Source organism: Hippocampus comes, unplaced genomic scaffold (assembly GCF_001891065.2).
Source record: "Hippocampus comes isolate QL1 unplaced genomic scaffold, H_comes_QL1_v1.1 scaffold104, whole genome shotgun sequence".
Lineage (NCBI taxonomy): Eukaryota > Metazoa > Chordata > Actinopteri > Syngnathiformes > Syngnathidae > Hippocampus > Hippocampus comes.
Window position 1 is genome coordinate 5,528,904 of NW_017806072.1, and position 15,710 is coordinate 5,544,613.

A 15,710-nucleotide genomic window follows, 5' to 3' on the forward strand; every position below is an offset into this window, starting at 1 on the left:
CAGTGTATTCTAAATGCTACTCTGAGTCTGGAAATCAATGTTCAGGCTTCCAATCGGCTATAAGGATGGCCTTTCATTTTGAGGTTATGGCACCACCCTTTGTTTTGGCAATATGTAGACAGAGATTTTTTTATTGAAGAGATTCGCAAGACTCCAAAAGAATCATGTTTTGACTGTGGATCTTGCAGTTGTGTGCGTGCGCTTTACTTGTGATTTAAGAAGTGAATGATTCAAATGTGTTGTATGATGTGGTTTAGGAAATGTTCTCTGCTGATATTTGTTTATAAACTTTCCTGTTTCGATAACAAGAACACTGTTGTCACATTGATTTTGACGTTTGTCCATAACTGCCACTAAAACATTGTATCTTGAAAAGGCACTGTATTTCTATGTCTACATTTGCAGTCTTTTATTTTGGAACACACAGTAACTCGGCTGTAGATCATCATCGTTGTCTTCAGCGGCTGCTGGTGTTGAATTGGGAGAAGTATCGCTCATCAATGTGTCCCCTTCCAATGTCCTCTTTCCTTAATACAGAAACATGATTTATGAAGCGTCCATAAGCAAACAGACCGCTCTGTTTTGTGTGTGTTTGTGTGTGTGTGTGCGTGTGTTCTACCTGTGATGTGCTGTAGCCAGCTCTTTGTTGCTAGTGTCAACATGTCGCCGTAGCTGCTTCCTGTGTCGGGCTTGCTGCCTCTCCAAGAGCACCGCTGTACGAGCCGAGTCCAGACGGGTGTGTGTGTGTGTGTGTGTGTGTGTGTGTGTGTGTGTGTGTGTGTGTTCTACCTGTGCTGTGCTGTAGCCAGCTCTTTGTTGCTAGTGTCAACATGTTGCCGTAGCTGCTTCCTGTGTCGGGCTTGCTGCCTCTCCAAGAGCACAGCTGTACGAGCCGAGTCCAGACGGATGCCATCGTGTCGCATCTCTTCTCTTTTCTTCTCTAATTCCGCCCTCTATGATACGTGTGCATTCCAAGTCAAGCAAGTTTTAAACACTTAAAATAGAGAACATGTTTGACTCGGGTGTAATTCTGTGGCCGTTACCATTTTCTCTTCAATTTGATGTTTGTGGAACTGAGAGATTTGCATTGAGCTCTCAGGAGGCGGCTTCCTATCGATGCTGGGATTGAGGCCAGGGGCTCCCATCATGCCTGTGTGCCGATCTTGCCGCTGGATGTCCTGATTACGCTCCTGAAGACGCCTTTCTTCGGTCTTGATCATCTAACAGCAGAGTCAAATCCAAGCTTCAACATTTCAGCTCGGTCTGGGGGTTTCTGAAGCAAAATTCAATTAAAGCTACAATCATATGCTCTCACACCATTAGCTTGTGAGAATCGTCAACTTCCGCATCATTCTAAGGCCACAGACCATTTAGGAAACTCAAAAGGTTTCACACTTTTTATAACAAATGGGAAGACAGGCATGTGGGCAAAGAATGCACTGCCGGCCACCTTGTGTTTTCTTCAGTCAGGTCCACCACACAAAAATTCTTGCAATTCAATTTTAGATGAGCTTTGGAGTTACAAGTTAAAACTTGGCGGTCACAAACACAATGTACTTTATGTCGCTTTCTATTTTTCTCAGTGTTGTGCATCCACGCTGTGTTAACCACATCCTGAGCCTCAAGCCATGACTCACCGTGTTCCGATTCCACTCTTTAGTCGCAATTGCTGCTGTTTTTCTCCTCTCTTGTTCTTTGTTCAGCCGCTGCAGAGCTTCATTGTCCATGTCGATTCTCCTTTGGTCGTCCTGCAGCTCTGAGGGCCCAGACATTTAGTGAGCTCAGGTGTGTGTGTGTGTGTGTGTGTGTGTGTGTGTGTGTGTGTGTGTGTGTGTGTGTGTGTGTGCGTGTGTGCGTGTGTGTGTGTGTGTGTGTGTTAGCTTGTTATGAAAACCTACTCTCCATCTTCTGTCTGTGTTTTTCTGCACCCTTCTCATCCTGCTGCTGGATCAGCCACCTTTGGAGCTGCTCCCTCTGCCTCTGTGCTCGTCTCCTGCTGTCCGGGTCTTCGCCGAGCAGACCAGGCAACATCATCATCTGCGCTTTCGCGTCCAACTCCTTCCCGCCATGAGGCTGTTGGTACTGACGCCGGTAGTCCACGATGGCCTTCTCCGTGTCATGTTTGACCTTCAGTTGTTGAGTATGGAGCAGAGAAGCGTGTTCTATATTGTCCAACATAGCAGCATCTGTGGGGAACACCGAGAGCTGCTTAGTCAAACATTCTCGCAGAGTATGATACCCATTCTTTCATTTTCAGTAGTTTGTCCACATTAGCATGCAAGTGGGTGAGCTGGGGGCAGAGTATGGTTAGGAGTGGCAGTGGCATCCCTTAAAATCTAATTGGACCTCCCAAAATCTGGTCGGACCTCCCGGCTGCCACTCCAGATAACTGACATGTAACGGCAACCGTGCGCTGCCCGACTTGCAGCACTGCATTTATGTCCGTCCACACCCTCTCTTGGTAAACAGTTCATACAACAGTTTATAGACTACTTCACCATGTCAACTATTTGAAATGTTTGAATGTTAAAATGTGTGTAAATTGCTATTTTAAGCTTTCCACAGTTGATTATAGGCATATATGTATATATGAGTATTTATTACCATTACCATAATGGCGATTTAATTTCTTCAGAAATATGAGTTTTTTTGGTGGCTAATTTTTCTAATCTGGAAGTAAAACACCTGGCTCACAAAAATTCCGCCTGTCCATGGCCGCCGCGCCACCGCACCCACCACATTTCATAATAATGATGATTTTAAACTAGCACACTGCCTTACAACATCCTAATTCCACATCTCAAGAAATTATATTTTTTATATTACGTAAGAAACAAGCAAAATTATTATTACAATAAAAATTGCAGGAATCGACCTTCTGAAAAGTATTTACCCATGTGCTTGGAATGTATATAATTTATCTCTTTTTAAATTACACTACATAAATAAATCAAGTTGAAAACAAAATAGGTAACTATAAAAATCATACTTCGTGCCACATTTTCATTCTAATCATGTTTTAATTACAGGCAATATATATATTTTAATTCGCTCACCATGGGCTTCTTGTTCTTCCTTTTCTGCCTTTTTCCTTGCCATCTTCTCAGCCACTTGCTTGTCAAGAAACTCCTTGTCAACCTAAATTTTTTTTTGAATATGAATAATGTAAAATGGTACAGAACACGTGCAACACAAACAACTTACTCCGATGCTCCTCAGTTTGTCATCCAACAGCCTCTCTCGTCTTCGAGCCTCTGCGTCCCGACGTCTCTGCACTTTAACATTTGACAGGCCTTCCGATAACAATTCAAAGTTGTTCATCATCATGGTCATACACGGATCGGGCGAAAGTGTTTACCGCGGAAAAGTAATACGCCTTTTTCAGTGGGGGTTGTGCGAACTGCGAAACACACGGGTTACTACGACAACGAACGCCTCGTGGTTCTTCGGGAAAAGTCGGCTATTTCCGGTACTTCTCCGAGACACGTGGACAAGGTCATAGTGTACCACCTTTAATAGACCTTTGCCTGCGTTTTCATAATGCTTCGTCCATCAAAACATAAATGTACAAGTTTCAAGTTTTATGGCACAATCGAAACCAATGTAATATTTAATTATGTGATTTTAAAAATATCAAATTTTAGCATTGAAAGAAAATTACGTTTTTGTTTGTTTTAATAATGTATACTGTTAAAGAGCAGTCCCTTGATCAATATAACGATACAAAAAAAGCAATCGAAACATTCTGACATTAAAAGTTCTGAAAGCCACAATTATGATGATGATGATGATGATGATTGTTATAGATGTTTTCAAATTTTTATTTTAACATCAGCAATTGGCTGGCAATCAGTTCATAGTGTACCCCATACTACTGCCCAAAGTCACACGACATAGGCTTCAGCATGCCCGCAACCCACGTGAGGATAAACGGTTCGGATAATGGTTAGCTACAATCCTTGACACAGTCACAGATGCCAGACGATTACAAACTCAGCATTATTCCCTGGCAAGATACGATCCATATGACAAACAGAAACATTTATGGAAATACATAACTTTATTCATTGAAAAAAAGTCGATACATTCCAAGATCTAATCTTTGGATTAACAGTGCCACCGATCTAAAGAGTCGTAATAAGGTGCTCAATGGTCCAGCTCTGTCCTGTGCACTGCTGAATGATGAGGACATACTGGTAGTCTGAGTTTTCACTCCTACTGATCTCAAAGCATCTCTTAGTTGCTTTGTTTTGAATTTCTTTGCCCTGTGAACAGTGGAAAAAATAAAGTCACGTTGTATGAGAAAGCAGCAGCAATGGAATTGGCATGTTTTGCTGAACAAGTTTAATTTGTGGTAGCCTACCTGTTTGAAGTCCCAGTGCATGTGTTTCTGGTTTCGCTTTGCCAGGTGACAGTCCAGCAGGGTCGGGGTATTGCTCGAGCCCGGATCAACCAAGCATCGGTTTTGGTTGTATTTGTGAGATTTAATGCCACCAACAATGATTTCCCCCTCTTGGTTGTAATAGCAGTGCTGGTAACAAGAATGCAACTGAAGTTGTCATGACAAATTTCAGTATTTTTAAACATAGGTACTCTATGTGAAACAGGTTCTCCACTTATGAGTAGGTGGAGCAGGACTTTGGGCAGAAAGGGCCGTCAACCTCAAATGGGCTCAACTCAGCAAGGCCAAAACTTTGGCGTGTACTGTAAAGCGTAATTATATAATTCTTGATCGTGACATATTTTCTTAAACGGTACCTGCGGTTGTTGGAAGTGGCATTTGTAAAGTATGGGGATGGTTCCTGGTACGGGTCCTTGGTCCACGCAGAGGTTCCTCAGTAAGCTGTTCCTCATCTTGTATCAGAAAGATTGCAATCGGTGACTCTACTGATTGACCCGATTACAACTCCACTGTGGAAAACATTTTGCACAACTTCAGTCAACATGCACATGAAGGTCCTACTTACCACTCCGTAACCCAGCAGGTCATCCCACGTAGCCAGACTTGGATACACGTTTTCAAGGTACCACTTGAATGGTTTACACCGTAACCTTTCCCTGAGCTTCTTCCTCTCTGCGACGTCACCAATATCAATTCCGTGATCCTGCGTGCCATACAGCAGGGCATGTAACAGGACCGTCTGTCCTCGTCCTTTTAAAGCGCTTCCGTCCCAGTCCGCCCCCCCCCAGTCCGTGCATGATGCCGCCGGAGATGGGGAGGGCCGCAATTAATACCCCACAGACGAGACAGCATTTACTTTGCTCAATAAATTTGCATAGCTGATGATCCCATCTTGAATGGCGACTTTTGCAACAACCGCAAGCAAGTATTATCATAGGCAACATTTACATTACATATACAAAGACGCCTTCTTGAGTATGTTGATGCTGCAGCCATATTGGATGTGGCAAATTATGAATATGCTTCCTCCTTGCAGATGGATCATCAAAAACTCACTGGATTAATCGGGAATTATTGCTTTTGATTGTATGACGCTATCCTAGCTCAACTGGAGGCAGTTATCAACCTGAAGCGGAAGGTTCCATGCGATCATCACATTCTTCTTATATTCATCCATCCAGATTTCTGCCACCCTCAGAGCATTCCTCCTCATCATAGGATTGAGGTCAAGTGCGTACGGTTTATGCGACCGTTCAATGTGAGCTATCCTGGAGCACGGCACCACCTCGATGCTTCCTCCACATAGCCAAATCTGATCATAACAACACAGAGATCACACTCAACAATGTTTGACACATTTCTGCCACATTTATACCAGGTGGACACTTACACGAATCCCAAGCTCGACATTTTCACCTCCGTAAACGGTCATTCCGCCATCGAGCCCTCCAATTTCTCCCAAAAATTCTCGGTGTGCTGCGAATATTCCCATCACGGAAGGACTCCTGTGAATAAGAAATACACAACAGCAAAGGTAGACTTATCCTTTTTATGCTTTCAATCAAGTAAATCTCTTAATGAATGAATATAGTCTCGCTGACGTTGACGTCACTCATCATATAACGCACTGCGCCAAATGTGAATGACGCCATTTTGGCAGGATACTTTGGAAACTAGGCCGAATCATAATTTTCCCATTCGATTCAGGAATACCATAACATATTGTCATCAGAAAGGACTGTTTGGATCCCCCTTTGTCTGATGTTTCTACATGAGGAGTGCACATGCCTGAAAGTTACTACACGAGAGCAAATCCCTGGGAGTAGTTGCATAGTTGTTGGACAACTGATGGACCTGAGAGACGAACAAGTTTAGCACGAAGCTTGGATGAGACTAATACAACACAACGTAGAAGGATTTAAAATGGAACCAAGGGGGGAAAAAAACATCCATGATGCCATTGACCAAGGTACGGCGAGGGATCCTAAAAGTAAATTATTTTAATCCAGGGGGTACCCTTTAGCCGAAGATTTTCTTTTCAAGCAACCAACCTCCATGATCGATCCTTTATGTACGTGCACACATACACTCATGCAGGCACACGTGCGTGGACCCATGCACACATACGCACGCATCCAGGCATGCAATCATGAGCAACAACCGTAATGGCCCCTAACATGATACCGAAAAATAAAGTAGTAGGGACCTGACGTGGAAGCATGGAATGCACTTTTGCAGCATGTTAAGTGCAGAAACTATTGTGGGTAAAACCCACCCAAAAAAAGGCAAAAAGGAAAGCCAGAGAGTGAGACACTGACAAAAACATCCATCCTTTATCTGAGCCGCTTTATCTTCACGAGGGTAGCGGGCATTTTGGAGCCTATCCCAGCCGTCTTTGGGCAGTAGATGGGGTGCACCCTGAACTGCTTGCCAGCCAATCGCAGGGCACACCAAGACAAACAACCATTCGCACACATCATTACACTTAGGATAAGAACCTGTGGCCTCTGCTCTATGAGGCGGATGTGCTAAACACTTGCACACCATGCTACCTTGACAAAAACGTTCATGATAAATGTAAATACGGTTTGGAATGGTAATTTCACAATTGATTTAACAAAGTAGTATAAATTTATAAAATGGGTAACTATAAGTTTAAAACAGTACATGGAATAAAGATGGTTTTAAAAAAGAATGAATAATAAATACAAACTACAGTACATTTAAGAACGAATATGTTTTTAAATCGTTCATACCTCCATCAAGGAAAAGGAGCTTTGATGCAATAACTTGTGAAAAGGGAATGACTAATTTAGACACTCAGATTGAGATACAGATTTTGAAGTTTCATGACGTTTTTTTTTTCTTTTTGAAAAAAAAACCCCAAGGTATTTGGAGTGTAAAACAAGACTTTTCTGAGTCTCAGATCTTAAACGGCATGATTATTGAACTTGTATTGTGAAGTGGTGTTAAATTGAAGTTCATTATATTGAGGTGTCACATCATACATCAACGTTTGACCGATGTCATTATTTCATTAGACTCGTAAGCATGAATGCTAAAGTCAGGTTTTCAAGACAAGAAAAAAAAAAACAATTTAACAAACGAGAACAGTCTAGTTACCTTAATTCAACCTTTGTGGATTACCATGACCTGGTGACTGAGAGTCTTTGGCTTTAGCCACAAGGGCTACTGCTCAGCCGGCAAGTAAATGAGTTCTCTGAGTGGAAACACCTGTGGCTAAAGCCAAACTGTGGCAGGTTTTGCATTCTGGATTTTGCACCGCCGCTGATCTACACTGTCTAATTGTGACATCACTTGGTATTCATCACCGATGATTTCACACAAACGGTTAATGTCATTTTTGCCATTGCAAAGAGAAAATGCACAATTTTTAATACAAGATAGTTTATTGATATTGTGAGAGGAACGGTGCTCTTAGGCTAATCATTTGACCTTACTCCTCTCTCTTTTTGAATAATCAATATTATAAAGTGACTTGACATCGGCCATCACTTGACTTACCCATATCAAAATGATATGGGACTGACCGGAGACTTTCAATGACTGAATCCTTTTCATCCTTCTTGTAAACTTAATTGAAAAAAAAAAAAAGTTTTGCTTACTTCCCAGGTCGGGAGTTATCGTTGCCCCTCCACCACTCTGCACTGAAGGACTCGTACATGCACCACAGAGGCCAGTCGAAGCCTTGCGCAGCGGGGAGGTACTTTTCCACACCGAGGTCATCAAAATTGATCTTGTCGAACACAGGAGACACCACCACCGTCCTGTCCGCTTTGATCCGAGCGAGCAGAGGTTCTGCCCTGGTGAGGAGATCAAAATAAATGAACAAACTCCTTCCATGGAACCCTTTCCCATTTAAAAGAAGGCGAGCGTACCAGCCTTCTGCGACTTCAATATGAGCGTCCAAAATGGCCACGACATCTGCCGTCGCATGTTCCCAACCTGAGATCCGAGACTGTGACAGGCCCATTTGGCGATGATGCCATACTTTCTTTATCAGCCCAGGCTTGTCTTTGTGGATTTCATCGATGTAGCCTTGTAACGGCCTTCCAAGGTCATCTGAAACAGAACTGCCAGTACTTTTGACAACAAGAAATGCTAATGGGTTTACTTTTTTGCATGGACAAACTGCAGAACAGACTGCAGTCTGCAAAAGGGAACTCACTATAAGTGCTGTGATCATCCACAAGAATGATTTCCTTGAGTAGGTGCTTTGGAGTGTATGACATGACACTCTTGATTGCCCTTTTAATGACTGAAAGCGCTTCATTTAAGTAGATGAGCACCACGCTGATGCTGGGCAGATCTTGGGGATAGGCCACTGACAGACATCTACAGAAAAAAAAAAAAAAAAAATTGTATGGTATGTATGCTCACTGGAAACGTAATTAGGTACACCTGGATGAAAAAAAAAGATGAAAAATTCTGCCTTTGCAAGAATCAATGTTGATATTTGATGTTTGATGTTGATACTTTCAATGTTTTATGTGTTATGCTCTCAATTTCACTGTACAGTGCTGCTCCTGGTGTGTGCACGTTGGCCACATGAGCGCAGTGTCATAAAAAAATATTCACTAAAAAAACATGGGGTAATATTTACTTTGAAAAAAAACTAGTTACGTTTTTTTCTTATTCATAAATTCTAAGTACATTCTACTTGCACAGGATTAGTTTTATCTTTTTTAAGTCACTCAAGGGTTAAGGAATAAATCCACAACCTTAAGATTGATAAGCATTCAAACCCTAAACTGTTGTGCAATGTGTGCGCAGAATCAGATGTTGAGAACTAGCCTTTAATCAGATTAGGTTGTCAACAGTTGTGCATTTTGTGCTTTTGTAGTGGATTTCGCTTGAGATAATATGATTTTGAATTTCCGAAGAAAAGTTTGCATAGAAATGAAGACAGAGCAAATTACCTGCTGTCTCTCATGTCTGGAAGCTTCCGGTCAAGTGGTAACCGGTTACTGAGGAACACGTTGTAGCCGTAAATCTGATACAGGGATTCCGCCTCTTTCTGCTCCTTCTCTGACAGGCCATCTCCCCACTTGGCAAACAGGAAGGAGTTTGGATATAACTTAGGCACCACGACCTTTGATTTCCACTGGGCCATGTCAGGAGAAAGTTTGTTCAAGGTGCCGTTGTCAACATTTGATCCTTCCATCAGCTTTTCTTTGGGACCGTTTTGTTCGTAAAGGCAGAGGATGATTGAAAAATACACATTATTTAGAGTCACTGTTAGGCAGACGAGTTAATTAATTACACAGATGTGCCTAATGTTGTGGCGACCACTAACATATTCAATCTTAAAATCCTGGATTAGCTCAAATCCAAATAAATGTTCAAAATCAGCAACAACTGAATTTACGGACACATGTACAAATACATTGAAGGTAATTTATAAGTTTGCACTCACCGAGCCTGCGGAGCGTCTGTTCAATACTATCCAGTCTCCTTACGACATCTGCATCTCCTTTAGGAAAAGACGTATGTGGTTTCACATGTCTGTTCCTAAAAAGGATGGTGTACATTGAGACAATAAGGACGACTCCAACTACCCCTGCTAAACGGACATAGCTCTTCATTTTGTTTTCGATTCACCGTGCATGGATTGCAACCCCTCCATGGCATTTACAACTTGATAAAGCACTTCTTATCTTCAAGATAACCTCTGTATTTCACATGTTTGAATATTTCAACAAACACTTTAAATAAATGTTTGTTTGTGAATGCGATTGAGCAAACTAACCATCTATTTCTGTTAAAAGAAACCACATCCACTTGATATGCTTCCCCACAAACTGAATAATTTAAAAGTGAACTAATTATAAATTATCAATGGAGCTCTATAATGCTCGTTACAAAGTTCACCTCAATAGTTAATATGTACACAAATTAATTCCGGCTGCCTTTCAAGACACTCAAGGACACTGCACAAAGTAAAATAAAAACAAGCTGCTCAAAAAAACAAAACAAAAACAAAACCAAAAAAAAAAAAACAAAACAAAAAAAAACCACCATTAGAGTTCCATCTCCAGGTCACCAGAGACAACAATGGATATGTTTCTTACCAGCGTAGCCAGTATGACTTTATCTGTGAGAGGGGTGTACCCCAAGGTTCTTCTTTGGGGACACTCCTTTTTTCCATTTTTATTAATGGTTTGCCTAAAAACTGTCCAGACAGTCTTATTTTCTTACATGCAGATGATGCCATTATTTAGTGTTCAAAACCAGAAGTTTCATAAATTCATTGCCCATTGTAGGAAGGAAGAATCAGTTTGGTACAAAAACGGTTGAACCAATATAATATCAAAAAGAAGAAACTGATGGTGTGCAAGTTCTCTTCCATTGCAAATTAAGTTTCTTGATGGTTTCCCCCTTTAGAAAACAGAGGAATATAAATATATGGGCCTTTAGTGTGAGCCTCAGCTTTCTTTTAATTCAAGTATTGATTCAATCGTGCAGAAGTTAAACTGCAGCTTGAGAGTTCTTTATCACTCAATTAAGTGTTTTAGCTTCCAGTTATGGAAAAGAATAATTTCACGATTTCCAATTTTAGATTACGTACGCAATTATAGTATGTGAAAAAAACTCAAATCTTTATCCTCTTAATCTTGGCTACCATAGGCTTGCTAGATTTGTCTTGAGTTGTCCTTATATGACACTCGCTTGCTGAGTTCAAAAACAAATTCAAGAGAGTCGTACAAGAAAACTATATTAATGAGAATTAAGTTGATAAAATTTGATATATTTATAAAATATAGAAATACATCAGAATTACATTGATAAATGAATTGAAAAGGAGTATCTGTTATGAATATGAGAAAATCAACATATAAAGGTGTTAGAATGAGTATGTATAAATAAATCTAAAGTTCTATAATTAGATAAGTATAGTACACATATGGGTAAAAGCACATGGTGATATGTAGACTTTTTCCTTTTTCTGAATTGAAAAATGATTAATTCACATAGTATATAACAAGGGGTAGGACTGGATACGTTTTTTACTTCTTCCTACTCCTTTGAACATATAATTTGTGATGATGACTATTTTCTTTTCCTTTTTATATCTTGCTTGCTTTCACTTTTCACTTTTTGCCAACTTGTTGCAGTATTGTATATTTTATATGTTCAATAAATCATAAACAAACAAACAAACATCATTCTGTTATGGATGTATGTATGTATTTCTTGATTGATTTACAATAAAATATAGAAGGTATTCTATCCAAGGGAACACTTGTCGTTACATTGTGCTATTTCAGTGTTTCCTTTATTTTTTTTTGAGCATACCGTATATATATATATATATATATGTATGTGTTTGTGTGTGTGTTTGTGTGTGTGTGTGTGGGGAGAGAGATTTTTCAATTGTTTGTGTACATACATATACAGTATATTACCACTTAAATATCAAATAAATTATCTATAATTATTTATTCTGTTATGGTTATTGTAACCTGTGCATGTATGATCTATTTACTTATTTTTACATAAGCACACAATTTGTTTGGATTGGCATTTTGTAATTTTTTTCTGTACGTGGCTAATTGTGGGCAGTGATGTTTTGCCTGTGATGTTTATTGATTTGAACTTGACCGGCAAATTGGTGCCATTGTTAAATCCAGCTTCTTTCACCTGAGACAGCTGGCCAAAGTAAAACCTCTCCTCTCTCATGAACACTTTGAGACAGTAATTCATGCCTTTGTCACATCCCGGCTCGATTACTGCAATGCCCTTTACTTTGTGTTCAGCCAGTCTTCCATTAAGCGTCTCCAGCTGGTCCAGAATGCCGCTGCTCGCCTCTTGACCGCTACTCGTAAGAGGGAGCATATAACTCCTACTCTGGCATCCCTTCACTGGCTCCCCATACATTTTAGAGTTATTTTCAAGATCCTCTTATTTGTTTTCAAATCTCTAAATGACCTTGCGTCACCTTACCTCTCTGAGCTCATCTGCCCCTACACACCTGCCCGGCGCCTCAGGTCTGCGGACCAGACATTATTAGAAGGCTCAGAGGGGATCGAGCCTTTTCTGTTGCTGGTCCCTCTCTCTGGAATGACCTCCCACTGAATATTCGGCAAGCCTCCTCGCTGCCCATCTTCAAAACCCGCCTCAAAACTCACTTGTATTCTTTGGCATTTGACTCAGCATGACTTAGATTGTTATTGGTTTTGCTGTTTGGTGCTTTCTACTGTTTTTATTCCCGATTTGCTTTACTGTTTGTTGTATATGTTAATTTGCTCCATGTACAGCACTTTGTATGCAGCGATGGCTGTTTGAAAGTGCTCTATAAATACAGTTGAGTTGAGAGTTGAGTTGAGTTGTGTTATGTTTATTGATTTTGTATGTTGGACCCCCTCGAAAAAGAGATGATTCATCTCAATAGGTATATCCGTAATAATTCATTTCAAATGAAGCCAGATTTTCTCCTGAAAGTCCAACAAATCATGGTACTCTTGAATTTAAATGAACTACCATTCAAAAAACAGCTCAGCGGCGCCAGAATGAGCGTCTTTGAAAAAACGTTCATTAGACCGAAATACATGACATTCAGTTCGTCTAAAATATGAACAGGTTCATGAACTTTTTCAGTCAGTTACAACACATGGTGCTGTTGATGTGTGCTATTTCTGCTTTCTATTACGTACCAACTTCGCAATTTGAGGTGAGGCTGGCTGCTTGTTGACACACGTCCCATCTCACCTATGCATTTGAACAGGAAATATGCAAATTGCAAATTTGCCACTTTTAATGATGACATCACGGATATTATTGGATTAAAAAAAGATATATTACACCAAGCCAAGACCAGAGAACAAGAATTGGAAAAAAAACCGCATGTCCCTGCATTACACAAACTCTACTTCACATTTGGTCCTTTGAAAAGTAAGCACCGAGTGTTTATTGAGTCCTCCGGGCGTGCTACACCTCCGTCGGTGTCTGGTGGGACTTCTTGAGGTGAAGAAGGCCCAGGCAGTGCGACCTGAAATGCAGGTCAAAGAAGGCATAGAGGAAGGGGTTGAGACAGCTGTTGATGTAGGCCAGGCAGGCGGTGTACGGGTAGGCCAGCAACAGGAAACGCTGGAAAGCACAGGAGGTCGGGAACAAGTCCAGTTCGAACAGGGCGCCCGTGCTTCTCACCACATGGTAGGGGAGCCAGCAGGCGGCGAAGATCACAACCACCGTGATGATGATCTTCAAGAGCCGCCACTTGCGTTGGTCCTCCTTGCGCCACATGTTGAAGGGGCGGCTCACGGGACAGCCAGCACACAATCATGGCCAGTAAGGGGAGTAAAAACCCCAGGGAGGACAGCAACAAGCTAGCCGGGGCGAGCCACTGGCTCTCCTGATGCCTGTTGCTCACGACCAGGCTGTAGTCCATGGTGCAGAAAGTTCTGTTGGTCCTCGGGTCTTGCTGGGTGTTGCGGAACACGAGGACAGGGACAGACAGGAGACCCGACAGCGTCCAGACGGCAAAAAGGGAGGCGCCAATGTGGCTGCCGGCGCACAAATGGTTGCTGGGCGGTGAATGCACAATGGCCCGGTAACGATCAAAGCTCATGCTGGTGAGGAGGAAGATGCTGGCGTACATAGAGAGGAGATCCATATAGCTGATGATCTTGCACAGGGCCGCCCCAAAGGGCCAGTGATCATCCAAAGCTGTGTACACCGCCCAAAGGGGCAGCGTGACCGTGAAGACCAAGTCGGCCAGAGCCAAGTTGCCGATATAGATGTGGGCCACCCGCCGCTTCCCCTGCACCTGCGTCACGGTGTAAAGGACCACACTGTTGCCGGTTAGGCCCAAGATGAAGATGAACATGAGGAGCACCGGAATGAGCGATGGGCATGCCGTCCACTCGGAGATGTCGCACATGGTGTAGTTCTTCATCTTTTCATAGTTTTGCTGAGGGCTCTCAGTCTGCTCCATGGCTGTTCTCTCTTCGGCTTGGGGTGGCTTGTGTTGCTGCTCATATGACCTGCCCACTCTGAGCCCCGAGGATGCTACATCCCACCCCCCCCCGCCCCCCCAAGCCCCGAAACGACTGCCCACTTCTAGTGGAAACATGTTCTTTTGTTAACTTCCTGAAACATAGCACAATACATTACATCATCTACTCTTGCACTTTTTTTCACTTTTACTCACTGGAAATGTAACAAAGTAGAAATGAATGCAAATAGTTAGACAGAATGAAATGGTAGAGTGCAATATCAATATAAAAAAATATTCAATTCATAAATCACATTGTATTCAAAAGTAATTTCAAGTTCAAGTTCAATCAATGTAATGACATGTTTACATCCACTCCTGAAATGAAACGTGAACTTCTGTGTGCTTCAAGAACTCGATGAAAGATACATTCATTCTGAAAGACAGGAAATCACTTTAACCTACTTGTATTGGTTATTATGTTGCTTTATCTGCTCTTCTGTTTCCTCTAACCCAGGGCTGTCAAACTCATTTCACATTGTGGGCCACATACGGCCTCGGTAGATGTCAAGTGGGCCGGACCATGAAAATTATACCATACTCTGCTGTAAATAACCAAAATAATATGTCTTTCCTTTGTGTTGGTCTAAAGAAGCACAAGAACATTTGGAAAATGTTGAAATGTAATGAACATATCTTTTACAAAATGTTTCATGAAGCACCTTAGATTTCCTGAGACAAATGTGCAATTTACTTTTATCATTCACATATATGCATTGCAACGGATCCCACTGATTGTACAAAGGCACAGAACTTTAACAAGTAATTGGTAGTGAAAAATATAGTATTGCACTTTAAGATTCAGCTAGATTTATAAAGAGAGGAAATTTTAAACTATTTACACACGTGCATATAAAATCTAAATTTAATCCCTGCCTACACCTTACAAACTAAGGAGAATGCTATTAAATGTGTAAAGAATAAAGTATTCATGTCCTTGATAGTGTCTGCTGTGTTGGGTCTGTCTTCGTGACAGACTGAGACCGCTGTCTCTTCTCTGATCAAAACAAGGTTGTCTTTTACTCTGATCAAAAGAGTGGAACGAGCGGATACTCAGTGAATTGCACCTTATTAAAATATTCACTCCGTGTCTTTTATGTATTTTTTCACTTTAAAATGATCCTGCGGGCCTGATCGAACCTCCTTGGGGGCCGGTTCCGGCCCGCGGGCCGTACCTTTGACACCACTGCTCTAACCAGTGGCACAAAAGCAGCTGGTTTCCTGTCCTGCTCATTGGGCAAATAAACGCACGCATGCTGATACATCTCTCTCTCTCTCTCTCTCTCTCTCTCT

At 41.6% G+C, this 15,710-nt stretch overlaps 3 protein-coding genes across 4 annotated transcripts in view; all 3 read right to left on the reverse strand.

The window, feature by feature from the left end:
- Window positions 1–3,509, reverse strand: part of ribc2 (RIB43A domain with coiled-coils 2) — a 3,718-nt gene extending 209 nt beyond the window's left edge. The window contains exons 1-8 of one of the 2 annotated variants that reach the window (XM_019894254.1): window positions 3,205–3,509; window positions 3,057–3,138; window positions 1,899–2,186; window positions 1,638–1,756; window positions 1,044–1,220; window positions 790–953; window positions 424–527; window positions 1–297 (exon numbers count right to left, since the gene is read on the reverse strand). The exon at window positions 1–297 is cut by the window's left edge and continues 209 nt beyond it. In XM_019894254.1, coding sequence (XP_019749813.1) covers window positions 458–527; window positions 790–953; window positions 1,044–1,220; window positions 1,638–1,756; window positions 1,899–2,186; window positions 3,057–3,138; window positions 3,205–3,333 — 1,029 coding nt within the window. In that variant the 5' untranslated portion in view covers window positions 3,334–3,509 and the 3' untranslated portion in view covers window positions 1–297; window positions 424–457. Of the gene's footprint in view, window positions 528–789; window positions 954–1,043; window positions 1,221–1,637; window positions 1,757–1,898; window positions 2,187–3,056; window positions 3,139–3,204 lie in introns of both variants that reach the window. The other variant, XM_019894253.1, reaches the window with a different exon arrangement.
- A 369-nt stretch (window positions 3,510–3,878) lies between these two features.
- On the reverse strand, window positions 3,879–10,234 carry LOC109530309 (probable polypeptide N-acetylgalactosaminyltransferase 8). Its single transcript, XM_019893920.1, has 11 exons — window positions 9,840–10,234; window positions 9,343–9,595; window positions 8,592–8,758; window positions 8,302–8,485; window positions 8,029–8,226; window positions 5,793–5,907; window positions 5,529–5,714; window positions 4,968–5,105; window positions 4,759–4,854; window positions 4,364–4,531; window positions 3,879–4,265 (listed from the first exon to the last, which is right to left on the reverse strand). Exons 1-11 carry the CDS (start codon window positions 10,006–10,008, stop codon window positions 4,125–4,127), a joined length of 1,815 nt encoding a protein of 604 aa, XP_019749479.1. The 5' UTR covers window positions 10,009–10,234; the 3' UTR covers window positions 3,879–4,124.
- Window positions 10,235–13,319: 3,085 nt separating this feature from the next.
- Window positions 13,320–14,357, reverse strand: LOC109530327 (apelin receptor B-like). Its single transcript, XM_019893942.1, is given in 2 exon segments — window positions 13,320–13,694; window positions 13,696–14,357. Coding segments are annotated over 2 exon segments (1,005 nt in total). The 3' UTR covers window positions 13,320–13,351.
- Window positions 14,358–15,710: the final 1,353 nt, after the last annotated feature.

What these genes read in the sequence shown, in the direction of transcription:
- LOC109530309 (XM_019893920.1), bottom strand. Translation starts at nt 10,008, where the DNA reads ATGAAGAGCTATGTCCGTTTAGCAGGGGTAGTTGGAGTCGTCCTTATT. An exon ending in GATAACTCCCGACCTGGGAA is followed by an intron (nt 5,908 to 8,028) that starts GTAAGCAAAACT and finishes TCTTATTCACAG; the next exon opens with GAGTCCTTCCGTGATGGGAA. An exon ending in TGCACTGGGACTTCAAACAG is followed by an intron (nt 4,266 to 4,363) that starts GTAGGCTACCAC and finishes CACTGTTCACAG; the next exon opens with GGCAAAGAAATTCAAAACAA.